The 26,414-nt window shown below is 43.4% G+C and overlaps 2 protein-coding genes across 8 annotated transcripts in view; one reads left to right on the forward strand and one right to left on the reverse strand.

Annotated features, from left to right (window-relative positions):
- Positions 1–5,660, reverse strand: part of WDR3 (WD repeat domain 3) — a 33,310-nt gene extending 27,650 nt beyond the window's left edge. Inside the window, exons 1-5 of one of the 3 annotated variants that reach the window (XM_029577981.1) lie at positions 5,077–5,660; positions 3,721–3,930; positions 3,174–3,292; positions 1,792–1,870; positions 1,404–1,499 (exon numbers count right to left, since the gene is read on the reverse strand). In XM_029577981.1, the coding sequence (XP_029433841.1) occupies positions 1,404–1,499; positions 1,792–1,870; positions 3,174–3,292; positions 3,721–3,930; positions 5,077–5,247 (675 nt within the window). In that variant the 5' untranslated portion in view covers positions 5,248–5,660. Of the gene's footprint in view, positions 1–1,403; positions 1,500–1,791; positions 1,871–3,173; positions 3,293–3,720; positions 3,931–5,076 lie in introns of those variants that run through there. The other 2 variants (XM_029577982.1, XM_029577984.1) reach the window with 2 other exon arrangements.
- A 94-nt stretch (positions 5,661–5,754) lies between these two features.
- The window catches only part of GDAP2 (ganglioside induced differentiation associated protein 2), a 59,867-nt gene continuing 39,207 nt past the window's right edge, over positions 5,755–26,414 (forward strand). For 2 of the 5 annotated variants that reach the window (XM_029577985.1, XM_029577988.1), the window contains exons 1-8: positions 5,757–6,259; positions 11,069–11,307; positions 13,245–13,384; positions 20,428–20,581; positions 20,882–20,970; positions 21,586–21,662; positions 23,952–24,111; positions 25,451–25,598. In XM_029577985.1, the coding sequence (XP_029433845.1) occupies positions 11,129–11,307; positions 13,245–13,384; positions 20,428–20,581; positions 20,882–20,970; positions 21,586–21,662; positions 23,952–24,111; positions 25,451–25,598 (947 nt within the window). In that variant the 5' untranslated portion in view covers positions 5,757–6,259; positions 11,069–11,128. Of the gene's footprint in view, positions 6,260–11,068; positions 11,308–13,244; positions 13,385–20,427; positions 20,582–20,881; positions 20,971–21,585; positions 21,663–23,951; positions 24,112–25,450; positions 25,599–26,414 lie in introns of all 5 variants that reach the window. The other 3 variants (XM_029577986.1, XM_029577987.1, XM_029577989.1) reach the window with 3 other exon arrangements.

Consider the following 26,414-nt stretch of genomic DNA (forward strand, 5'->3'; position numbering starts at 1 on the left):
GGCACTGCATAGAGCAGGATCCCTTTCGGCCAAGGCAGGACCAGAGCATCCATCCCCTCTGACCCGAACTCTCGCCTGCGACTGAAGAACCAAGCCGCTTGGCACTGTCGCATGACGCAGGGAAGATCACAGAGCTGGATCTTGGACCACATATCCGCTGACCAGTTTCGCAACCACAGAAGTCGAGGCACCATAACTGCTGAGACCATACTTCTGGCATCAGATCATACTGCGCATCTGCCACAGAAGCAACCCGGCCTCCAACCAGGCCGCCTGCATGGAACGGACTTGCCAGGGAGGAATCTTTCTCCTCAGCCTTCTGTACCCAGCCTAAACAGGCCCTCTGCATGAGACTACAACAGATATCAGCAAAGTCTAAACTTTCTTTTTTTTTTTAAACCACACCCACACATTAAAAAGCACAGCTTCCTTACATGGGAGGTATACTTCCCTGAATTTGGATGAAGGCACTGGGGAGGAGACCACGGAAGGAGAGGGGGAGTCAGCCCCTCCGGATGTTTCAGGCAGAGACCAGACAGGGATTACCAACCCCCTGCTCGCACGGCTCTACCTGAAGGATAGCCCATGAAGGTGCCTAACACCTCAGGGAGCAGCTTGGATAACTTCTCTTTACTCCCCCCAATTTCTCTGACTGCAGGTTTGCACCTCCACCATCTGCCGGAGACAGAAATACTGAGGGACTGCAGGTGGCACCTCTTATGTAGCTGTGACTGAAAAGTTCTCATGCTCTGCCTCCATCTGCTGGCAGGGATGCAAAGCCCACTTGCCTGGACTGATCTGGGCTATGAACAGGAAGCAGGGACTTTAACCGAATTATTAGATCTTGTCTAAAATGTGTGCACAAAATGAAACTAAGGAAAAGAGGCTACCTATAGACAATTTATTGCTGTGTGATATTGTTTGCATGTATAAGAAGACATATTTGAGTCCAGGTAGTGGTTTCGATTCAAGAGTACCTAGAATACTCAAAATGACAGACACCAGGCACAATTTCATGTTCATCACAATATAGTGCACATTGTTGCCATTCTAAGTTTATTAGAGGTCATTTTGGACACCGTGGAAGCTTTATATGGTTCTTCAGGACTGCCGCAATCTTCTGAGATAGAATGAGTTCCAGTTTGTGCCGATAAACACTAGCATGAAAGGACCTACTTTTTTTTTTTTTTTGCTGCATTCATGACATGATATGCAACGCCCAGATGAAAATCAGCATCCTTGCAACAGGGTTAGCACACAGGCAATTCAACAAAAACATTAGCAACTCCAGTGCTAACCTGGTGGTCAGCAGATAGAGACCAGACTATGATTTGACTTCTTAAAGGAAGAGGAGGCATGAGGTGGGTTGGGAGTTTTGTTCACTTTGTTTTGTTGGTTTTTACCTCTCCTGGATACGTGATGTCCCAGGCTCGCAGCTCACTGTCTCCTGAGCCAGTTAGGATTCTCTTTTCCTTGGCGAGTAAGACCATTCCCCAAACCTACCAAAGACCACAGCCCACATTTAGCACATTAAGGAAACACTGCCAACGTGGCCTAAAAGCCAAAAGTGAAACATGATTGGAGCAAACAAGAAAGCATTAATGTTCTTGCCAATACAAGAGTGGAAATGGACAAGGGCACACTGTACGCTTGGCAATAAAGCTGATAAGCTGCACCTCCACCGCATGAGAATAGGAGCCAAGCCAACCCATTCGTTTCTACCAATTTATAAAAACAAACATCGGCTCTTTTGGGCTTTTCTTCTCTCAATTTATATTATTTGTCGAGTACCTCCGTACGATGTCCAACCATAGTTTTAAAGCAGTGCTGAGTGTTCAGGTTCCACCACTTCACCAGTGTATCTTTGGCGCTGAAAAGAAAGCGAAAACATTTGCTTAAAAATCCAACCACAGGGCCAGTATCATCCGCAGGCTAATCTAAAACACTCGAAGGACCTGGCATTTGTTTAAAGGTATAATCTACAAATACAATAAAATAAAATTTTAGCCAGGTTCCCTTTCTTTCCAACGCTGCTCACGTTTGGCGTGAAAAAGCCTTCTTTAAGGGGTAAGTGCCACATTTCGTGCCAGAGCTGCAGGCCCTAGCCTTGTAGGAGGCAATTTTCACACTGCCTGCCCTGGAATAGAGACTACATGTATATATATATTTTTTTTAAACACACATCTGCAGGCTTTGCACCAAGTCTTAAAGTGACAGTGCATGCATGCTTTTTCCTTTGAAGCTTACCGTGGGTGCAAAGAATGCACAATCACTTGTGCCTACTTTTTCTGTGAGTGGGACTTTGTTGGCATAGTGCATGAAGAGATTTAAAATTGCCATCTACACATGAATTTTCTTTTCACTACCTAAACACACCCTTGGAAATGACTCCTCAACTGGGCTAAAAGGACTTGCGTCTTAAATTTAAAAAATTATTTCCATTAAACGATGCCTTTCTAAACATGAGCGCAAGGCAACCTGCATCTTACATAGAACATAAAATGCAATAATGCAAAACAAATGAATTAAGACTAGATTTAACAAACATCATAACAGAAAAAAAACCAAACAAACCAAATTATATCCATGTAGTAGACAATTATCCAAAGAAATGATAAATGATAAATGTTTACAATATTAGCCAGCCAAAGTACTACTACAGGTTGTAGGACACTGCACAGCCTTTCAGCCACATTGAAGGAGGGCTTTAAAACAGCTGATCAGCCTAGTTAAAACTCATAAAAAAAACAAACATTCTTGTCATCGCCATCTAGAATCGCATGTAGCATGCATGCACAGTTCCCTACCATAATCCAAAACAACTTTGTTACTCCTGTTTTCAACTCTGCTCTCACTTACTTACATTCAGGTCACACCTTGCAAATATATGGGGCTTTTAACCTATGATTTGTCTAACATTTTTATTTAACAATCAAATTCTAAGATGACAAAAAAAAAAAAAAAGACGACTGGTGGAAACTTTTTCCAAGTCCCAAATGCAGGTGGATCCAGATCTACTGGTTTGCTTCCACCATTCATCTAATAAAACAAGTCTTATGTAATAAAGCAAATACAGGAAGATAAAATTCCCCACAATTGCAAAGATCCTATGGAAAGATTGGGACCAGACCCCAGCCATGTCCTTCATAGACTCCTTGCACTGCATTTCATACCTTGTAACCAGCAAGTTCTTCTCTCTAAGGAAGACAGCCTGAGTGACAGCATCCTTATGACCTTTCAGTCTGTATAAGCCACTTTCATTGATCACATCCCAAACTATCACATCAGTGTCCTGAAAAATAAAAGCTGCAACATTAATAACAAAGAAATGCAACTATAGGATTCCCCAATGCGTAACATTGTATTGAAACTTGTCAGGACTGATCCGCAAATGAACAGGAATATATATGGCTCCCCAATACTTAACACTGTACTGAATGCATGGTGCATAGCAATACAAGATCAAGAGTGGCAAGATTCATACTGTCTCAGTAAAAGATCTTCAGCATGAAGTTCGATTCATTCTGTAAAAACAGATCAGCCATTCTCCAAGACGACTGGCTCCTTTCACTACCTAAAGGTGACAACTCTAAGAAGAACTAAGGTACTCGGCCAGGCAGTGTGCAGAAGAAATCTTGCTCTACTACTTTTATAGCTAAATGGCAGCTTCTAATCTTCTCTCGCGCTCAATGTTAAAACGGGGAAACGGAAACTTCTCACCTTTGAGCCCGAGACCAGTCTGCCTCCTAGATGATCATAGTTTAAAGCTGTGACGGCGGCTTTGTGACCATTGAAAGTAATATTGCTCTCTCCACTTAGCAGGCTGAAAATGCGAATTGATCCATCTTCATACCCAACTGCCAAGTGCAGGCCATCAGGGGCAGGGCACAAATGAGTGACTTCATGTTTGAGACCAGAGAGGATCAGAACCTGGAATTTTGTGAAAGAAGTTGCAAGGAAAACCATTTTTAAAAATCACACGCACAACAGATCTTTGCAAAATTTCTACACACCAATCATGAATATAAGATTTGTATTTAACGTCTTCCATTTTTCCTTGTGAACTGAGGCCAGAAAACAGTCATGGGAGTTAATAAGTAATAATTTCCTATACCTAAAAAGAATGTTAGCCCAGTTGGGCTGCATCAAGCATGAGCTGTTAGAGCTCAAAGCTGGAAGCCCAACCACGTGGCCAAACGAACATACAAACAGCTGCCCATGCAGACCAGAGGCCGGCAGAGTGGGGAAGAAGACAGGGATAGTGCTACGGCCCCCCCACCTGTGGCAGGGAAGAGGATGATAGGACGAAAAGGGGACAGAAAGTGAAGAGGGCTAAGAGGAAAGAAGGTTTACTATGCAGAATAATCATCCACACCCACATGCACAGAACGGATCTGAAGGGTCACATCGCTCTCATGTCAATAAAAAGAAGCTGCAAACAAACGCTGAGCACTAAGGAAATTCGTGTCACTAGGCTTGTGTCTGTTTATGCAGTAGAGAAAACTTTCTACTTTACAAGAGGTCTGAGATGTCAATCCTGAAACATACTTGATAAAAACCCTGCAATTCTGAAAGCACAGAGTTTTGATAAAAAAATAAAAATAACTGCACATTGAATATTGCCTTCCCTAAGTCCTTTCTCCAGGTGAAAAGGCATTTTACCTACAGAAACAGGGGCTTTGAACATTGCCCAACCTGTCTGTGGGTAAAAGTATTCAACCCAGGGACTCTGGAGGTGTTCCTGGGGATTCAGAGAGGAACATGAGGATTTTGTTATTCAAACCTACATGTGTTTTGTGCTGAAAAGTCACTCTGGTGCAAATCTCTGTGGGTAATTTTTCACTGAGCAATGAAGCATAAGTACCCAGGTACTTTTGTTTTAATTACGATGCAAACCCCACACTCAGAGTTAACAGCCATGTGCCCAGTTTTTGATTTACCCCAAAAGGCTTATTTATCATGGGCACACCCTCAGTCTGTGGCCATGGGGAAAAGCCTTGATACATCAAGTTCAGAACATCAAAATGACCACCACATGATTTCTGTGCATGGATAGAAAAGGAGAGAGTTTCTTACCTTCTCGCCTTTCCGAATATCCCAGATGAAGACATGTTCGCATGCAGCCACTGCCACATAACGGCCCTTCTCACCTCGCAGGTTCAGGAACACAACATTAGCTTTCTGGCTTGCAATCACCCCAAACACTGCGCTGGCTGCATAGCGCAGATACTGCTTAGTGAGACCCATGATGTGTAAAGCTTCCGATTACATCAGCATAACCAATCCCTATGTGATTAAAGCCAAATACCAAGATCTGCTTCCAATCCCGCTGCTCTAATTTTACTTTGAGGCAGTAGTCGGTCGTCTTCTTCACTGGCTCGATGTGGCAAGAGATTCTTTACAGACAGCGGGAACAGATCGTGCGGGCGATGGCACTGCCAGAGGTAAGGCAGGTCTGGGGTTCAGGGTACCAGCTCCAAGACTCCAAAGGGCGCACGCTGCAGCAGCAGTAGCCAGGACCGGAACTGCAGAACAGCGGAAGCGACACTATCAATCCGAAACCGGCCCGCCAAGCGTCTACTCACCCCACCTCGTGCCCATTCACCCTGTGCCCATCAGTCAGCCGACACCGGCGTGCATTGATGACATCACACATTTCGCCCCTCCCTCTTCCACCAGAACGGCTGAGTCCACCTTCCGTTTCTGCTTGAAAGAGGGCGTGAGTTCCGAGGCACGCCTCTATTTTTAATTAGAAGTGCGCGCGCCGAGACGGTCACGTGACGGAGGCTCGTGCGCCCTCTGTTTTCTCTCTCTTTTTCTTTAACTGTGGCTCGCGCTACTTCCGCTTCTGGGTTGTCAGCTGATGTGCCGGGGGATTGGTGGCGGAAGTGGGCATCTGTGGTACAGAAGGCATCAAAGAGGTGCCAAAGGAAGAGGGGAAGTTTTGTTTTTGGGGTTTTTTTTATCGACCTTTTGCAGAGCCCTAGCGGAGTGGGAGCCCCGGCCGGTCCTATGCCGTAGCGCGAGCTAGACGTGGCAGTCCCGGCATGAAGGCCCCGGGGGGCTGCACCACCTGAGGTCGGAAAGGCTGACTGGTGAGAGTCGCTCGGCTGTCCGGGAGGAGAGATTGTGGCATCAGATAAGGAGAGAGGCCCTCGCAGACTGACAAAGGAGGAGGAGGAGGATTGCACGCGAGTGCAGAATGCGTAAAGAGCGCTCCGGCTGCTAAGGGGTCTCAATCCGGCTTTCTCTTGGAGGGGTGCGTAGGACTTTCACCCGCTGCTGGCTTTCTGGATAGTCGTAACGAGCTTTCCAGGAGCTATGACAAGAACTCGCTTAGTTTTTCGGTTCTCCAGGGAAACTCCAAAATAATACAGGCTGCTTGTGTAAGCCTGGCGTTGCTGGGTAATACCCACGTTTAGTTTTTGTAACTGTGGGTTACTCCCTGAGAGGATGTTTGGTGTTACAGAATTTGTAAACTGCTTCTGTTTACCAATGATTTCTCTTTTCAAACAAAGGCTCCTGTTCTAATGTTTCCCATATATACAATATGAGGGAAAACGTGTAGTATATTTTTCCCTTATTAAAATCCCATGTAAATATCACACTGATAACCTACTGAAGAGTGGATTAACAGACTGTTTAACGTTGATAGTGTGATCGCAATGAAAGCGCTGTTCTTATTCCTGAATAACTGCGAAAATAACAAAGAAACAGGGAGAAAAGAAAAGGCGAATGAAGCTATGCGCTAGGAATGACACTGGGACAGACTGGATAGACATCAGGGTCCTTATTTGCTATCATATTTCATGTTAATAAATGGGCAAACTGATATTATGCATCCAGATCCAAGTTTGCTTCTTCTCAAGGGGACCTACCACTGGGTAGTAAGTAGCATTAACATTTCAGTGCACCTTTTGAGGTCAGAGATCCAAGTTTATAGCAATGAGTTGAGAACTGGCCCTTATCTTCCAACACTTTCACTTATCAAACAGTATAAATTTCCATATGTTGCTAAAACCCATTTCACATTTTCTTCCCTTTAAAAGGCATGCTAAAAAACCGACTGTGTGCAATTTTACTAGTGCAATAGAAAATTTGCTATTATGCTCAGTACTCTTACCCATGTGATTTTGATCAAGGAGCAAGCAAACAGTAACCTCAACGAAAAGACTACTTACAGCTACAGTAAAAATTCAAAACCCTAGTGAGTCCCACAACTTACTTGCTCCATTTCTCTTTATATCATTCCAGTATGTAGTGGTCTTTCATAGCCAGTTTACAGTTAAATGTGTTTATGGGCACTTTACATGTATCTCTCAACATCTAAGTAATGAGATCAGTGTGCCACCCGTGTTTAAAAAGTGAAACCTGAATGTCTGAAGTGTATGTTTTAAATTGGATTGAATGATACATAATTCATCCAGCTTCTAAAAGATAAATTGAGTTTTGGTTAGGTTTTCTTTCCCTCAGCATCTTTCTGTTCTATCAAAACCACTATTATTTAAAACAATAGTGCTAGTAGAACTGATTTGTATATTTTCTTTTTATATTTTAAAGTAAATACAATATAACAAAAATCTCCCAAAAAATAACATCTCTTATCTTAGGTAAAAATACTATTATACATGTAAAAATGATTGTTCCCAGAAAAAAATATAGGGGTGAGAAATCCAGTAGGCCACTGAGATCTTCTCAAAGTTCCATCAATCCACCATGCTCATCTCAGAGAGACCCATGATAGTTTTTTTCCATGGCTGCTCCAATTACTTGGAATGCTCTCCCGGCTTCTATCGTATCTGCAGATATGTTAGTGTTTAAAAAGTATTTAAAAGTAGTGCTATGTAGAAGTGCTTTTAATTTGTCAGAGTAGGTGCTGGCTTAGAAGAGGTGCTAGATAGGCAAAGAAACATTTAACTTTATGGCCTTTTTCCTCTTTGTTATGTAGTATTTGTTTCTATTTATACTGATTTACAACCTTTAGGCTTTTAACTTGTTCCTTGTCCCAAGAACTAGGAAGGGTGCAAGTTATAAATTATTTTAAATAAATAATCCTGTCTACCTCTTTAGAACCTCTTGCTCTAGAGCTCTTTTTCCTCTGAATAAGGTTTATATCTTGTGCATAGTTTGTTTCCAGATATGTATATACTGTCCTTCTAGGGAAGATCAGGGTGGTTTACAATTTTGTAGTACTGTGTATATGTACATACAGTACATAAACAGTGGCACAGTCATTTCTCTGGTTCATCATATGTAATGATTATTTCATCTCAGATTCTGTTGTAAAAAGCCAAGTTTTTAAGACTTGAAGGACTTGGTATCAGTTGTTCTTAGTGATTCAGGCATTGCATTCAAAAGCCTTGGTCCAGTTATAGAGTGCTTATTATTATTGTTAATATCTTTGAAGTATTGGAATGTGCAGGCTGCCAAGCACTCCACCACTGCTTGAGCTCTTGCATCACTTTGCATTCTGTCTGTTGCCTCAGGGTTGTTGATTCTGTTGTAGATCTTAGTGTCTCTTCCAGGCATACCCCAGTGGCTCAGGGGACCCTTAGTTTTTCTTTGTAGATGCTTTAAAATGCCATTTAATCAATTGTATGCCCCTCCCCCAGTGTTCATAATTTTTATGAATGTGTATGTGTGTATATATATATATATATATATATCATTTGTAGGTGATGCTAGGTTTTGTATTTTTATATCTTCTCACCAATATAAACTAAAGTACACTGAGATGCTGCTTCTTATCCTTAAAACAGCATTACCAGCAAAACATTTTTAGTAATTAAGCTGGCCTCTAAAATCATTAAGAACATAAGATGTGCCATACTAGATCAGACCAAAGGTTCATCATGCTCAGTATCCGGTTTCCAAAAGTGGCCAATCCAGGTCACAAGTACCTGGCAGGATCCTAGGGATCATTAGGCTTTCCCAATTCATATATATAATTTATTTTTTTTTATTGCTGCTCTTCCAGATTTATACCAACATGCTTTTTACTCATTTTGTATGTACAAAGATGTAGTCTCCCAACTTAGAGTACTGCAGCCTTGCAGAATGTGAGTGAGATTGACCCCCATTGCTTATGATGTTTTTACTGAAGTGAGATTATTCTATGGATGTATAATTATTTGCTTTTTAATACCAACAGTAAATTAGCTTCAGTTGACAACCGTGGCCATTACAGACCTTAAGTACATCAGACTACAGCTAGGCTGATCCTTTCCAAAATGCTTTAAAAACCTCGCATGAATGAGAAAACAATAAATATAGCATAAAGCAACCAAGGAATGCATACAGGGAAAGAGACTTACAATCAAGAAGGATGGTCACCATATGAATATAAGCTCTGATCCCAAAAAAGGTTATAAAATCTAAGAAATGTAATATATTAGGAGCAGGAGTGATTTGGGAATGAGGCCAAAAGCAGTCTAGCCAAGGAATAAGCTTGTCTGACCATTCTTAACTGGTGCACCTGTTTCAGAAGTGTCCCAATGAGGTGTGCAAAACATGAACAAAAAAGTCAATTGAGGAAAGAAAAATTTTACAAAAATCCCACAGCTTCATTTTCAAGGGTAAAAATGATTTTAAAAAATTCATAACAAACCAAAAAAGCCCAAGTCATAGAACCGGAAGAGGAAGTAATACAGCAAAGAAACTGACAAGCTGGTATTTCCAGGATGTTATCTAGTCAATCAAAAAAGCAAGCAAGGTTGACCATGACTGATTAACAGAACATTTTTGGATAAAAGAAGCAGGATGAGTGATATTTAAATTCCCTGCTAGGCTGCTCAGAACATTTAGCTGTAACGTGTTGATTTTCTTAAAAAATCTGTTATTACTGAGCAGAACCACATCATATTGGTATGTTACAAAGGCTGATTAAGTTGCATTATGTTTGCTTAATATCAATGTTTTGTATCTTTATCATTAAAAGTTCTGCCTATAAGGCATTACTTCAAAAACATTTATCCAATGTGCCTGAGTTATCAGAAATTTAAATTTAAAAAATTAGGTATTTTGATCTTGTGTCTAGTTAAAGCAGCCAGTTCTGGCCATTGGTCTCTCAGTTTCTTGGCTCTGTAGCATGGTGGTGATTATAACTTCTCCTGCAGGCAGAATCTGAATGTCACAGCACAGTTTGATCAGAAATTTAAATCAGGCTGGAACATTGCCCATCTGCAGTGGTAAATCAGCCACAAGAGTCTTACATGCAAGAGCAGAAGTAAAACCTTAGCAAATTCAGTAATGAAACACTAATGACCCCAGGGGTTTGCTTATACATATATTTAAAAGCAACACTGACCTCATAACTGTGGTTGTTACTCCCTGTTTTTGGAGAATTGGGATCTGATTGTACAATTTTAAGACTGGTAATTTAAAATTATGTTTACAGTTTAAATAGCTTTTCAAAGAGAAAGTGCTAGATCTTATCTAAAGGTAAAAAAAAACCAACATTTATGAGAGGAATGTCATTTTCAAAATGTGTGTGTAATTTTCTTCCATGTTCCTCCTAGTGGTAGTTGTGAAATGGTAGGAGGTATCTTATAGGTAAGAAATTTGGGTCCCTCGCCCCACCAGAAGAAGGGGGAATCTCTGTAGAGTTAGCTCAATTATGTACAAAATAATGACAGTTGAAGGTATTAGTAAAAATGCAGAAGATCAGCAGTAAAAAATATATATATATATATTGAGTTGGCTACCCTGGTATGCTCTTTACTATAGCAGCTGCCAACTTAGTCTAAAGGCTACATTGTTTATAAATGCATTCTCTAGTGCCCAACTTCCCACTCTGAAAGGGAAAAAAAAGTAATGTAGAATTTGGATTATATGTATAACTTTGTGACCATCTTTGTTTTAACTTTTTAAAAAATCTTTTTTGTTTCAGTTTTTATTAAATTGGATCAGCAACAAATTTTTCCTGAATTAGTCTTTGTATTTCAATTAATTCTGCTCATGTTTAAAAGTGCTTGCAAAATGTAATATGTTTAGTAGTTTATTTCACTTGTATTACAAATTAATCATCAGCTTGTCAGTTTATCACATTGTTCTTTCTGAATTTTGGTAGGAGCCCAGAAAGTGTTGGCAGACTGCCACATTGGAAGACCCAGGAGTAGCAGTTTGTTCCATGGATCCCCTGGGTGCACCATCACAATTTGTGAACAGTGAGACCTTACCTTGTTGGACTGACGCATATGAGGATGATCAGGTTGATTCCTCAAGAAATCAGCTGGAAAAAGAGCAGGATGGAGCTGCTAGCTCACCTTTCCCATATAGAAAAGATATTAATGCAAAAGTCATATTGTGGTAAGAACAATGCAGATGCACACACAACTCCTTCTGTTGGAATGGAGCTCTGTAGGATTTATTTCTGTTATGTTTATACAGTATTACCCTTGTTTTCCCCCCTCTTCCCCTCTACCCAGTTCGCCTATCAGTTTCATTGTAAAGCCCAGTTGGCCACTTTGTTACATGGAAACCGATGTGATGTTTACCTAACGAATGTCGGTATACAAAAATTGCAAATAAATAAATAAATACATGTTTATCCCATATTCCCCAGGCAGGTTGAATCAGATAGTATTTTCCCTTTAACTGGTTGCTCTCATCCAGCCACTTAAAAAAACAAAACAAAAACTAATTTGTGAGCCACTGAAAAGTTCTTTTTCACTCAACGCACAATTAAACTCTGGAATTTGTTGCCAGAGGATGTGGTTAGTGCAGTTAGTATAGCTGTGTTTAAAAAAGGATTGGATAGGTTCTTGGAAGAGAAGTCCATTACCTGCTATTAATTAAGCTGACTTAGAAAATAGCCACTGCAATTACTAGCACAGTAGCATGGAATAGACTTAGTTTTTGGGTACTTGCCAGGTTCTTATGGCCCGGATTGGCCACTGTTGGAAACAGGATGCTGGGCTTGATGGACCCTTGGCATGTTCTTATGTTCTTACTGATCAAAGGACAATGTGTAACATTGTCTTTTATAGTAGATGATGGCAGATAAAGACCAATTGTCCCATCCAGTCTGCCCAGTGTACACTGCTTAGGATATATCTTAGTTGCTGGTCCTAGAAGCTTGAATGCTTATAGGATATTATGCCTCATCCAATCGGCTATTGTTTAACAGTTTTATTTATTCCGTACTAGTAAATAAATCTCAGAGCATGGTAGGTATTAAAATTATCAATCATACATACACAATTTAAAAATACAAGCACAATATCTTAATAGTTTACAACCAATAACCATATACCAACATACATAAAATCAACAGATTAAAATGAAACATAAGAAAACACATAATACTGAAATCTAGTAAGTTAAGAATGATGCCACAATAGCCTTGCAACAGTGACAAACTAAGGCATGCGCCAAGCAACTATGCCCCAGCAGCATAAGTCTCCGGTAATAGCAGGGTTAGCTGCCAAGTGCATTCAGATATACACAATTTACATTTTGTTTATGTTCTGCCTTTCTGACTGGTCAGCCACTTCAAAGCAGTTTACGTTCAGGTACATAAAACTAGGATCGCTTCAGCCCGTTTGCTCTGCTCTACAGCTGGCCTGTATCCCAAGACCTGCGTGAAGAGCCACATCTTCCTCTGTCTCTGCCATCCTGGATAATTAAGCATACATGTTAGTATACTTAATCCAACCCCCATTTAAACTTTGCTTTTGCTAAGACAAAATATATGCAGGAAAATTGGGTTATCTTAATTTTTCTGTAGAAAGGTATTAGGAGGCTAAGGCAGATGTCTTGGGAAAACACACATTTTTTTGCTTTACATGAAATGAGATATGGAATTCCAGTTAGACTAAAATGAAATTAATTTGTAGAAGTCACATCTTTCCATTTGTTGCACCTCTATATAATGTTTGAACTGTGGTTGCCTGTTTTGGGAGGCCTGCTACAATTTTTTATATGGTTTTCTACCAGAAGCCTTTTTGATTGCAGTTTTACAAGTATTAGAATATTTCCAAACCTTTTCTAAGTTGCTTGAGCAAAAAGCTTAACCTGAAATGTTTGTTTCAGTATGTTCCCCCAGCACTTCCTGCAGAAAAAGGCATGACATTTTTTTTATCTGTGCTCATGGCATCTTATTTTCTGTCTGTAAGTTTCATTTTCCTTCAAAAGTAGGACACCAGCAATATGATCTTAAGGAGACTTAGTATATTATGTCATGCATGGGATTAGTAAAGCACACCATGTGCTGATTGAGATGTCTGGGTTTCTTAATGCCTCAGGAAAGGAGCGGTAGCATTACTGAACTGCACGGCCATAGTGAACACCAGCAACGAGACCCTTACTGACAAGAATCCTGTGTCTGAGAGCATATTAATGCTTGCAGGGCCGGAGCTCCAAGAGGATCTTCAGAAACTTAAAGGTAAGAGCCTTGTCGGCTTTTCAGTTTTACATCCTCGGTGGTATTTCTGGGCCACTAGATGAATTGGAAACACAGTTAAGTCCTATGTTCTGTTTTCAAGATCATCCTGGCAAGATGGCAAGAGCAAAATGACTATCAACATTTTTCACTTATATTTGCAAATCTAGACTATTGCAATTCTTTACTTTTGGGACTGCCACAATCCACAATTAGACGGCTTCAAGTCCTACTGAATTCTGCTGCCAGAGTTCTGACAGGAAAACAAAGATGTGATCATAATACCCCAGTTCTGGTCTCTCTATACTGACTTCCGATAAATTATCGGATACAATATAAAACAGCATGTATAATTCACAACATAATCCATGGTGAAAGTACTGAATGGTTACATTTTTCTATAAAGCTGCATGTTCCACAGAGAAGTTTTAGGTCGGCTAACAAAGGTCTTTTAACAATTCCAACAATCAGATTGGCTCGCCTGAGTCAAGTGAGGGAACGTGCTATGTGGTAGCATGGAACACATTACCACCATATTTAAGACTAACGGTAGACAAGAAGAAATCCTAAGGCAGAATTAAAAACAATGCTATTTCAATGCGCTTACAAAGAAAATGAGTAGCAGGCGATTGCACGAGCATAATCTTTTTTAGTATTTAATATTTAGTTTTATGCTGATATGGTATTTTATGTTTTAGATGTGTTTAGCAACTACTTGTTGGGAATAGTAAAATAATAAGTTTTATTATTTTTAACTGGATTTTAACAGCTAAATTTATATGTATGTTCTCTTTTTAAATATTTTAGCTGTTATCACTATTTATTGAATGTTTTATTGTATTTCTTTAATGTATTATGATTGTGAACCGTTGTGAAGGCTATGCCGATGTGACGGTATATAAAAAAAAACAATAAACCATAAATAAGATATTGGAATATTTCATGATGCCTAGTTTCCTTTCATGGTACTGAAATATGTGCAGGGCAGCTTTAAAAATGCTTGATGACAGTATGCTCTGATCTATCTGAGATTTCAACTGGCCTGTTCTGTCGGGAATACAAAGAAGGGATTTTGTGTTGGGAAGGGGGGTATGTCAAGGGCACCTAAAAATGTAAGTGGAAGGTCACTGAGCACCGTACGGTCTGTGGCACAAATATGGATGAACAGTTCAAATATTATAAAGGACGATGGAGGGGGCACACTTACAGAAGACAGACTGACATGATCCAAGCCCAGTTTCCCTGCAGGAAACTAGGCTAACAGTAAATTTGATGTTCCCCGTACGTACCTGGATCAATCCAGACACCTGGGTTTTGCCTCCCCTCCAGCAGATGGAGACAGAGAAGTTTTAAAACAACCCTGCCCTATATACCAAGGTGCCACCCACAGTCCATCAGTATTTCTCTGTCTCCAGCAGATGGTGGAGGTACAAAACCCACAGTCTTTTCTGATTACCTACTTGTAAAAAAAAAAAAAATTAATAAGAGATTGTAGAGACAGGGTAGTAATGTTTAGAAAGTTAGGGGTTCCTTTAATTTTCTCTAGGTTAAAAAAAAAAAAATCTGGACAAAAGAGAAGCCTTCAGTTTCCCAGGGGGTTGTTAGGTCCTGAGAGGACCAATCCCCCCCCCCCCCCCCCCCCCCGTGTGTTGAGACAGCTCCTGGTAAGGGTTGAGGACCCTATACCCGAGTTAAGCAGCCCTGGGGTGATACCGGGGAGCCCAGCTCACTCACCCGAGCAGGAACTGTGCAGAACCATGGACAGCGATCGGGCAAGTTTTGTTAATTAAAAAAAAAAAAGAATTACAGTTCCCTGTACGTACCTGGATCAGTCCAGACCGTGGGTTGAGCCTCCTGTCCAGCAGATGGAGACAGACCAAAACTGAAAGGGTATCCTAGATTAGGACAGAGCCTACCCTGCAGCCCTTCAGTATTTGTCTGTCTCCAGCAGATGCCAGGCAGCTCACCTTGCGGTTCCTTTACTTCATTTCTTTATCTTTGCCCTGCGGGGTTTTCTCTCTTTTTCTCAAGTTCAAGCAAGTATTCTTCTTTGTATTTAATTAAAAAAAAAAAAAAAAGTTTGAAACAGTTTTTAAAGCAGCTCTGTCATTTAGGAGACAGCGCTGTCTCCTCGCCCTTGGGGGGCCTAGAGGGGCTTGCCCCTTAAGTTACTCAATCTAGGCTTCCTTTCCGGTGACCCGTGTACTTGGGACGATACTGGTGGTCCAGTCACTCCCCATAAATAACTGCCTTGGCCCCCGGGACATTGTAATTCCTCGGCAGCACTTACAGGGAAGTTCATTCCCCTGTCTAAAAAAAAAAGGAAATAACCAAGATTTATTTATATTTCAGTTAAACGGAAGGCAGCTTACTTTCCTCTGCTTCAGCAGAGAAGGGAGCGGGCAGGGTTCATTTGCCTGCACTCGCTCCTGTCCCCGGCACTGCTCAGCTGTTTCTCCTGCTCATGGCGATTTCCCCTGTCAATCATGCCGCGATCTCACTTATGTTTAGCCTGCGGGGAGCCTGCCTTGCGGTTCTCCCACAATGGACTCTGTTCGGGGTGCCTGCCGGGTGGGGAGGATCCCTCCGCGGCACCGACTCTACCAGTGACCCTGGGGCGTTCCTTGCGCCACATGGCCAAGCTGTTCCCGACTCGGCAAACCGCGGGAACAGCAGCCATTTTGGGTATTAGTGCAGCTCCCGATTTGGAGCTGCAGGAGGGAGAGGAGCCAGATTTTCAAGTTTCTCCCCCCCCCCCCCCCAGATGAGGATCCTGACCCTCCCTCGCCTCCCCCTCCCCATCCTCCCTCTGGGAAATCCAGGCCATGTTTTTCTTCAGAATTTGTGCTGTGGATGCACAAATCTTACCTGGCTAGTTTGCAGGAGAAGGAGGACAACCCCCCACCCCTCCCGCCCACCAAAATCCCACGGATGCCCACTCCGCCTGCTCCTGCGGCGCCAGATATGCAAGGCTCCGTCAGGATTAGAGTGGTACCAGGGGTACCACCACCCACCCCCCCCCCCCCCCCCCCCCCCCCCCGGATCCGCCTGAGTCACCCGCAGCTCCGGACCAGGATCCGGATGCAGATTTGTCTTTGCCGGTTCCCCTCTGAAGGGGATGACCCCCAAGTGCTCCGTTTGTTTCAAAGGGAGAAGCTGGAGCCTCTCATTCCCTTCATCCTAAAAGACCTGGGGATTGAAATCCCTCCAGATGATACAGTTACGGCCGCAATGCCAGCCGCAATGCCAGCCCACATGGACCCAGTCCTGGTGGGACTCAGGGCGCCTCCACGCACTTTTCCGGTCCATCCCATGCATAAGCTGCTGCTCCTTCGGAAATGGGAAGCTCCCGAGACGGGGCTACGTGTGGGTAGAGCTATGGACAAGCTCTATCCTCTTCCCGAGGATTGCCTGGAAATGCTGAAAATTCCCAAGGTGGACTCTTCCGTCTCTGTGGTCACCAAGCACACCACTATTCCGGTGGTGGGAGTCACTGCTCTGAAGGATGTCCAGGACCGCAAACTTGAATTTTATCTCAAGTGTATCTTCGAAGTCTTCGCCTTAGGTGTCTGGGTGACGATCTGCATCAGTCTCATGCAGCGGGCAAGTCTTAGGTGGGTCCAACAATTGCTCAGCACCCAGGGCCTCCCGTCTGCAGAGGCGGAGCAGGCTGAACAACTGGAGGGTACAGTGGCATATGGAGCGGATGCCCTTCTACGATTTACTCCGTGTACAGGCCAAGGCGAAGGTCTCAGCAGTGTCAGCCAGACGCCTCCTCTGGCTGCGCAACTGGTCGGCGAACTCCTCTTCTAAATCCCAGTTGGGGGCACTTCCTTTCAAGGGTAAGTAGCTTTTTGGCGAGGACCTAGAGCAGCTTATTAAATCTTTGGGTGAGAACAAGATCCCTAGGCTTTTCCGTTTCAGGGGCCAGCGAAAGTATACCAACAGGGCACGGGGTTCCTTTCCTAGAGGGAACTCCTCCAGGTCCCAGGCATGGTCTCATTCCTTTCATGGCTGCCATGCCTTCCGGAATGGTAACCCACAACATTCAACCGCAAAGCCCGCCTCCCAATGAGATAGGGCCGGCCCATTCCTCTGTTCCAGACTTAGGTGGACGTCCCTCCCGTTTTCTGGAGGAATGGGTCAAAGTCACATCGGACCAGTGGGTCCTCAAGGTGATAGAGAGAGGTTACGCTTTAGAGTTTGTTCGAGATCTGCCAGACTTGTACATAGTCTCTCCTTGCGGACACCGGAAGCGGGCAGCCGTCTGCCAGACTCTCTTGCCAGGCTCCAGGATCTAGGAGCCATAGTCCCGGTGGAGGAACAAGGCGTCGGCCAGTATTCCATCTACTTCGTCGTGCCAAAGAAGGACAGCTCTTTCCATCCCATCTTGGATCTCAAGAGGGTCAATCAGGCCCTCAGGGTACCCCATTTCTGAATGGAAACCCTGAGGGCGGTGATAGCAGCAGTTCGCCCAGGCGAATATCTGGCCTCCTTCGACTTGACGGAGGCTTATGTCCACATACCTATTCGACGCAAGCATCAAAAATATCTCCGCTTCAACATCCTGGGCCAACACTTCCAGTTCTGAGCTCTGCCTTTCAGCCTCGCCACCGCTCCATGCACCTTTACAAAGGTCATGGTGGTAGTGGCGGCCGCTTTTCGCCGAGAAGGAATCCTAGACCATCCTTACCTGGACGACTGGCTCGTGCAGGCCAAGTCAATGACTCTCTGCAGAATAGCGGTTGACCGGGTTCTTGCTCTCCTCACCTCCCTCGGGTGGATAGTCAGTTTCCCCAAGAGCAATCTTCAGCCCTCCCAGGTCCTGGAATTTCTGGGGGCACGCTTCAATACCTGAGTCTGCAAGGTGTTCCTCCCAGACGCTCGGGCGCTCAAACTTATGGACCGAGTGTGCAACCTCCTCTCACTCCCACTTCCCACGGCATGGGACTACCTTCAGGTACTGGGAACCATGGCTTTCTCTATCGACCTGGTCCCCTGGGCTTTTGCGCATATGCGTCCATTACAGAAAGCTTTGCTATCCCGCTGGAAGCCTTTGTCCGAGCAGTTTCAGATGCCCCTACTTCTCTCCGGTTCTACCATTGCCGACATACAATGGTGGCTGTCGCTAGCGCACCTCTTGAAGGGAATGCCCTTACTGGCTCCGCAGTGGATCGTAGTCACAACGGATGCCAGCCTCTCCGGGTGGGGAGCGGTCTGTCAATCCCAGGCTACGCAGGGATACTGGCCCCCAGTCCAGTGCTCCCTTCAGCGGCTGAAGAATCTGGGAGCTTTGGCATTGCTCAAGGTAGCCATTAGGTCCAGATGAGGAGGACCCCACCTGCGAACAATCAGATCCATCGCTCCATCTGACAACTCCCACTCGCCGGGATCGAGACGTTGACGGCTGAGGAAATCGGCTTATACATTCTCCTTGCCCGCTATGTGGGAGGCTGCCAGGCGATCCAGGTGCCGTTCTGCCCAGGCTCTATTCTCACTATGTGAGAGTGATAGCTGTGTGTGCTATAAGATACTTTGTGTAGTGAGACTGTACTTTGCACAAAATAACTGGAACTATGATCAAACCTGATAGCTCAGAGACAGCAAGTGACTAAAGGCACCTTTGCTCAACCAGTTTTATTTCTGTAAGATGCACGTTTCTTAATCTTCCTTTCCTCTTGCTATCAGCTGCTTAGCGAGTCTTGTCATTGTTGAGCAAGAAGGCTGGGTGCATTTACTAGTGTAATGCCTAGGGTGCGTGTAGGAAACGTAAAAGCTGCCTCCCTTCCTGGGATGCAGGAGCATGTGGTGCTCACAGTACGTGCTGTACCAAAAGCTGAAGAGGAAATTCTGCTTTTCGTTTTCTACAGCACTGAATATTTTTGTGCCAAATAGGAAATGATAGCAGTGATTCAAACGTCCCATTTAAAACACAGAGGTAGTGTTATATTTGCAGTTGGCTGTATAGATCAGAAAATAATCTGTCCCAGATGTATTGAAAGCTTACCCCCATTTTGTGTCTGTGGGGGGAAAAATAGTACGGATACCCCTTATTGTGTGTGTGTGTGTGTGTGTGTGTGATTCTATCAGGCAAAGGAGAAACAGGAAATGCTTGTGGTAGATGGCGGACGAGGGTTTCAGGAACTGAAACTTTTTTATGGTCATGTACAGATCCTGATTTCTGATATTGCCTATCAAAGTGCATGTGACTCCTGCTTGTTCCTGTTTAGGAAATATGAGTGTCTTTTGACGTATTCCTATGCACAGGGTGTAGGTCCAATCTAGTGTGCTTTTAGGAGGCAACGTTCAAACATATTGCCCCAGGTAAATGTGTGTTTACCGCAGTAAAAAGTCTGAATATAGCTCCTCTCCTCCCCCTTAGTCCGCACATTGCTCACAGTATGTCTGTTTTACCTATGGGGGAAGGGATGGGGAAAAGTCAGGGGAGTGAACATACACACACAGACTTCATTTTCAAATCTCTGAACGTAGTTTGCTTCTGCTTCCATGCAAACTACATGGGTACATTTGTACCCAAGTGCCCGCCAGCTACATTTTCAAAGGAAAACTCAGTGCAGAATTTCCCTCTGAAATGAGCTTGCAGTCCTGCAGGTATAAAAGGACTGTAAAGCCCCATGAGCAGCATCATTGCCCTTCTAGGGAATAACTTTTTTTTTTTATAATTGCCCGCATTGATTCCAAGTCTGTTGCCCATGGACTTTACAGCAGTTTTCAAAGGGAATACTTTCCCTTGTGAAAATTATTCCAAGGAAAACTACTTGCATGCATTTGCTCCTTTTTTAATACAGGCAGTTGTTCCGAGGGGAAAAAATAAGCACTTTTTAAAAAATGGAAAAGTGTGCGTGCAGTTTCTGCCTCTTCCTTTTTGCTGTATGAAATCTTAGCGATCCCATAGTCCAGCCTGGCAAAATTCTCAGCCTCTACCTTAAGTAGGGTGAGGGCAGCCTAATGTTTAACGTGTTTCCAGCACCTGCAGAATATGATGCTACCTTGCTCTCCTCATGGAAATTTCTTTGCTTATGTAGGTTGCAGGACAGGTGAAGCAAAGCTGACCAAAGGGTTTAACTTGGCAGCGCGGTTCATCATTCACACCGTGGGACCCAAATACAAGCCCAAATACCGGACCGCGGCTGAGAGCTCCCTATACAGTTGCTATCGAAATGTCCTGCAGTTGGCAAAGTAAGATTATTTTGCACACCGAGCTAAAACTTGCATATGGTGTAATTTAAAAACCTCAGAGACTGAAGTTCTATGAAAGTGGTAATTCATAATGAAATATTCTTTTTATTTTGCTCTTCAGTGTGTTAAGAGCCTTTTGTACCCTATGAGTCCCAGCTGAAGGCTTCACAATGTTTCTGCACAACCTCTTGCTGTTCTCTTACATGTGGCATGAATGTACTCCACTTGCAAGACGTGGTGCTTTTAATGCTTTTGATCCCTTTAATGCTTTTGGTTTGCCTTTTATCTTTTGGACTATAGGGAGCATGCAATGTCATCTGTGGGGTTCTGTGTCATTGCCTCTGCCAAGAGATGTTATCCCTTAGAGGATGCAACCCATATAGCCCTCCGTAAGTAGACAGCATTCCAGATATCTAACTTAATACCATATACCTCTCAGCGCTAACAACTGCGATTCGTAAAGAGTGGATGAATTCCGCATCTGCAGAATAAAAACCTCTTGCTATGAGGGCAATCTTATAAAAGCCATTTACCCAGGTAAAAGGACTGTCTTGAAAATGTCCCCACCCTGAGTATGGGTAAAAGTATGTGCGGGAATCAACAGGGCATGCACTTTTACCCATGGATTGAAGTAGGTGTGGTTAAGATGGGAGAGAGAAGACACATAGCTTTGTCTTTTTCAAAGCCATGCACGTTTTTCAGGGAAAATGTCTGCAGAAAATGTAGGTGCAAATTTTTCCTCTAGGCACTTTCCAAAAGGAAAGTGCTTTTATATACCTTCTCTTTTGAAAAATGGTGCACAGTCCATGGGCAAAAGCACTGCTCAGACTTTGCAGCAATCCACATAGCTTTGAAAGTCGCTACCTAGGAGAGAATCCTGGAGAATCTCACAAGGATTCTTGGATGGGAACATTTCCTCCTCAAGTGGTCATTTCTTTTTCTCGTGTGCAGTATGGCTATTAAATTTCCCTTGCTGCTGACCATGCTGATTCTTTTCCTTGTAGGAACAGTCAGAAGATTCTTGGAGATCCATGGAGAGACCATTGACAGTGTGGTTTTTGCTGTCTCGGAGCAAGAAGAGGTATTTCTATTTTCCTGTCTGGGTTATCTAAGCTGATATTTTTTTTTCTTTAACTGAATTACATGATGCAGAAACTTGGATTTGAGGACACTGGCAAGAGCAAGGGCCTTAAAAAGTGTGCTGAAATGTGTGTGTGATGTTTTGTTTTTTTCTTCTAGCACCGTATGTCTAGTAGTGCTAATAGAAGTAATTAATAATTGTGTATCTGCAATAACTATCACCACTGGGCCAAATATTTGACAGACTATATATTATGTGCATTTTATGTCTGCTAGTAAAATTAGTTCAACTAGAGGAAGTCCTGCTCACCATGTGTCTTTAACTACAGGTTTCAATGGATCACTAGTTCTTTTATAGTAGCCCAAAGCATCTTATGGCGAGGTGTACTGAAGGGTTTTTCCTACTTTGTCTACAGGGAAAAACACTTAGTACATTTGACCTTAAAGCAACTAAAACTTTTCTGTCTCTATTTATTTATTTATTTATTTAGAAGATTTATTACCTGCCCTTTCAGAGTTCAGGCAACTTTTACTAAATCAGCAGTATATCGCAAAAGTTCTAATGTTGCTGCTGTATATGCGTTCAGAAATAAAGTTTTGAAATCTTTCTTGCAGAAATTTGCATCTGTAATAGATCTTATCTCCATAGCGTAGGCCCAGCTACTGAGAAAGTATGCTCACTTGTTTCATTGAGGAAGGCCAGATTTGGAGAAGGGACCGTCTACGAGTCCATGACGAGATGATCTTAAGTGAACAGCCAGGACTGTAGAGGTCCAAGGAGAAGGGATTTTATTTAATAGAGATAGAACAGTGCCAGCTAGTTTGTATTGTACCCGGTAGGTGATGATAAGCCAGTGAAGAGACTGTAATACTGGGGTGATATGACTGCATATGGGGATGTTAAGAGTCGAGCAGCAGAATTTAGTATTTGAAGAGGATGGATAGTGTGAGCAGGAAGACCGGTGAGCAGAGAATTACAGGAGTCTAGACCAGAGTGAAGAACCACATGAAAGTCTGGGAATCCTACAAAGGCTTCAAGTGACGGAGTAGACTGAGCTTAAAGAAAGAGGATTGAGCAAGTGCTTTAATGCAATCCTGCATGGATAGGGAAGAGTCAAAAAGAATTCCAGTGGTCTGTACTGTTTTGACAATGGTAATTACTTGATTTTGAAGATTATTTTTATCAGAGCCATCAGTGATCAGGAATCGGAAAAGCAGGATTGTTTCAGTTTTATTGATGTTTTGGGCAAGTTTGTTATGCTGGAGCCAAGCGTAGTTAGAGGACAGACAAAGTGAAATGAATTGTTCTGTAAGAGCCCACGTGGATTTTAAGGTAAAAAAGAATTGTATTTCATTAGCATACAATTTAAGGTGTACCCCAGGGTTCGCAAGTAGACAGCAGAGAGGAGTCTGAGAGATATTAAATAGGGCTGCCAACACTGCCGAGCCTTGGGGTGTACTAGATGGTAGTGGAGTCCAAGAGGAAACATTTGAATCGATAGCAATTCACTGAGAATGGTTAGTAAAATAAGAAACAAAAACAGAGAAAACTGTGCCAGTGACACCTAAGGAAGCGGGACAGGAGAGAATGATCTACTGTGTCGCATGTAGAGGAGATGTCAAGTAGAATGAGAGCAAAGGAAGTGCCATTATCAAACCCACGGCACACAGCGTCGAAGCTGGAAAGAAGCAGCATTTCAGGGTTGTGATGTTTCTGGAAACCAAATTGAATCTGATCGAAAATGGAGTGTGAGTCAAGAAAGTTTATAAACTGTCGTAACACAGCATTTTCCAGAATTTTGGCAAGATATGAAAGGGCTGAGATGGGGGCGATAGTTTGAAAATTGTGGAGGATCAGCTGCTGTTTGTTTGTTTAGTATTGGGCATACAGAAGCTCTTTTCAATGCATCAGGAAGGCTACCAGTAGAAAGGGAAACACTGGGTAATGCAAAAGTTGCTTGAGCTTCAGAGTAGGTTATTTTTGTCACTGCTTACAATGTTGTAGAAAACCTTTTAGATAGGTTGAGCACCTTTTTTTAAACTTTTTTTTTTTTTTTGTTTTCCCATTGTTCACAAATGGAAAGGTGCCATGACATTTTATGAGGTGACCATTCACTCACCTCTGTTTTGATGCTTAATCATGAAATGTGACTCAGCAACATATCCGGTCCTGAATGTGTCCCACACCGATTCCCATATTTTGGGCACTTGGCTAATATTGTCGTGACCGCGGTGTGACACATTGAGCCTCGAGTTCTCTATGAGTGCTTCTCGTCTCATTTCTTTGCAGGCCACGTACAAAAAGTTGCTGCCACTATATTTCCCAAGGTCACTGGAAGAAGAAAGGAGGTCCTTGGCATATCTTCCCACAGACATTGGAAATGCGGACGGGGAGCCGGTTGTGCCAGAACGGCAAATCCGGATCAGTGAAAAACCGGGTCTCCCTGATGGTGAGCCACACTGATCTGAGAATTGGTTTCTTTAATTGAACAGGATTTGGGACTTGCTCCTGCTTGTTACTGAGAAAAGAGAAAACACTGCTTAGTAATTTTGGGGCAGCAGCAATTGCAAAAAATGTATTTTATTGTATTTGGGCACATTTTGTGCTAATGTGATATGTCTAGCTATGCTGCTGGTGCTTAGTTGATGAGGCGGAGTATTAGTATACTGATTTTATTTTGTTCTTGACATATTTATATCTGCACCACTTTGGATAAATTTGTTGATTCATAAAGGTGCTTTATAAATGTAAAATTAAATGAATAAATTAGGTTTACAGATTTTGTAGTGGTCAGATAGAAATGTGCAATTCTTCCTTACTCAGGGGTAGATTTTAAAAAAAAAAAAGCGCGTTCGTGTACGTTTGTTTGCGCACCAGGCGCAAACAAAAGTACGCTGGATTTTAGAAGATACGCGCGTAGCCGCGCGTATCTTCTAAAAATCCTGGATCGGCACGCGCAAGGCTGCCGATTTTGGGCAGCCGGCGCGCGCCGAGCCGCGCAGCCTGTCACCATTCCCTCCGAGGCCGCTCCGATTTCGGAGCGGTCTCGGAGGGAACTTTCTTTCGCCCTCCCCTCACTTTCCCCTCCCTTCCCCGGCCCTATCTAAACCCACCCCCCCTACCTTTATCCACGGATTTACGCCTCCCGGAGGGAGACGTAAATTTACGCGCGCCAGCGGGCTGCTGGCGTGCCGAGACTTGACCCGGGGGCGGTTTCGGAGGGCGCGGCCATGCCCCCGAAATGCCCCGGGCAGAAGCCCCGCCCCCAAAACGCTGCATCATCCGGTCCTGCCCCCGACACGCCCCCTTCGAAAAACCCCGGGGCTCTGCGCGCGCCGGCGGCCTATGGAAAATAGGCGCGCCGGCGCGCAAGGCCCTGCTTGCATAAATCCGGGCGGATTTACGCAAGCAAGGCTTTTAAAATCCGCCCGTCAATGTGCAGCTTGCACATGACATAATTTAATTTTAGCTATTTTTAAATCCTGACATTTCCTTTAATGTGTCCTCTGCTGATTTTTGCCTGCTTATAGCTATGTACCACTTCACGCAGGAAAATCCCCACAGAAGACTTGGTAGAGTTAGATCAACAGATTTTTACAGTAAAATCTAATTGGATGTCCATGATTTGCAGTCTTCATATGTACCATCATATTGATGAGAGATTGACAAATTAAGGACACAGTTTATTCAAGATCTGCAGTGAGTGATTCATACCAGTGTTTAGTCCCCTGACCCAAGTTCTAGTTGCCAAAACCCCCCACTTTATTTGTGTACTCTTGTCTTTTCAGATGGCTCAGATCATGAATTGGAAGTGGATTTGTCTTTCATTGGCTCCCATGCCTTTGCTCGCATGGAAGAAGATGTTGACAAGCAGAGGCGTCTGATCCTTCAAGGTCAGATGTCTGAGGTAGCTCTGAAGAAACAGCACCAGAGAAAGTGAGTCCTCTCCATATGTGTTGGGAGGAGTCAGATGCAGAGTGCTCCCACTTCATAGTTGCGCTTGCTTAAGCTTCTGTACATTTGAGCTTTCCTGTAAAATATCTTTCTATTGCCAGTCACTTACTTATACACCTTACAGTTTATTTCTATCCATCAGGCCCTAGCTGAGTTCCACCATAGTAAGAGCATTTACAGGCATGACACTAGGATTGATGGAAAAAACAACCATTCGGAAAGCACATTAAAACATTCCTCTTTGACTTCTAATTGAACAGTTTAATTCAGTTTCTTATTTAAAAAAACAAAAACAATTTGGATCCAAGATGGTCGCACACTGATGTTCAGCATTGGAGCTCCCTTCCTCACTTTGCTGTTTTTAACCCCTTGGAACTCTTTCCTTCCTCCATTTTATGGGCAAGAGGAAGGAGAAGGCCCGTACTTACCCGAGTGCATTGAGAGAACCAGCACCAAGTAAGCTGATAGATCGACATCTGCTCTGACAGTCAGGCTCTCAGCATGACTCCAGATTGCAGTCGTTGGGCGGTGAGCAGGTCGAAGGTTCACAGTCTCCCACCCCAGACCTGGAAGTCACGCTCACCCTGGAGCAGTGTCAGATTACTCAATGGACGGGTATGGGCCCTCCTGTTTTTGAGGCTACCTCCATGACATTGTTGCAGCAGAGGGACAACATACAGCACCCCACAGATGTGCTGGTCTAGTGGGAGTCTATGCTGTCTGTTGCGGAGAACTTGGCGGCATCCGGTGCCATGGGAGGTGGTATGCGCATCTATCTGAGGCTTCCCTTCTCTTTTC

Source organism: Rhinatrema bivittatum, chromosome 15, assembly GCF_901001135.1.
Source record: "Rhinatrema bivittatum chromosome 15, aRhiBiv1.1, whole genome shotgun sequence".
NCBI lineage: Eukaryota > Metazoa > Chordata > Amphibia > Gymnophiona > Rhinatrematidae > Rhinatrema > Rhinatrema bivittatum.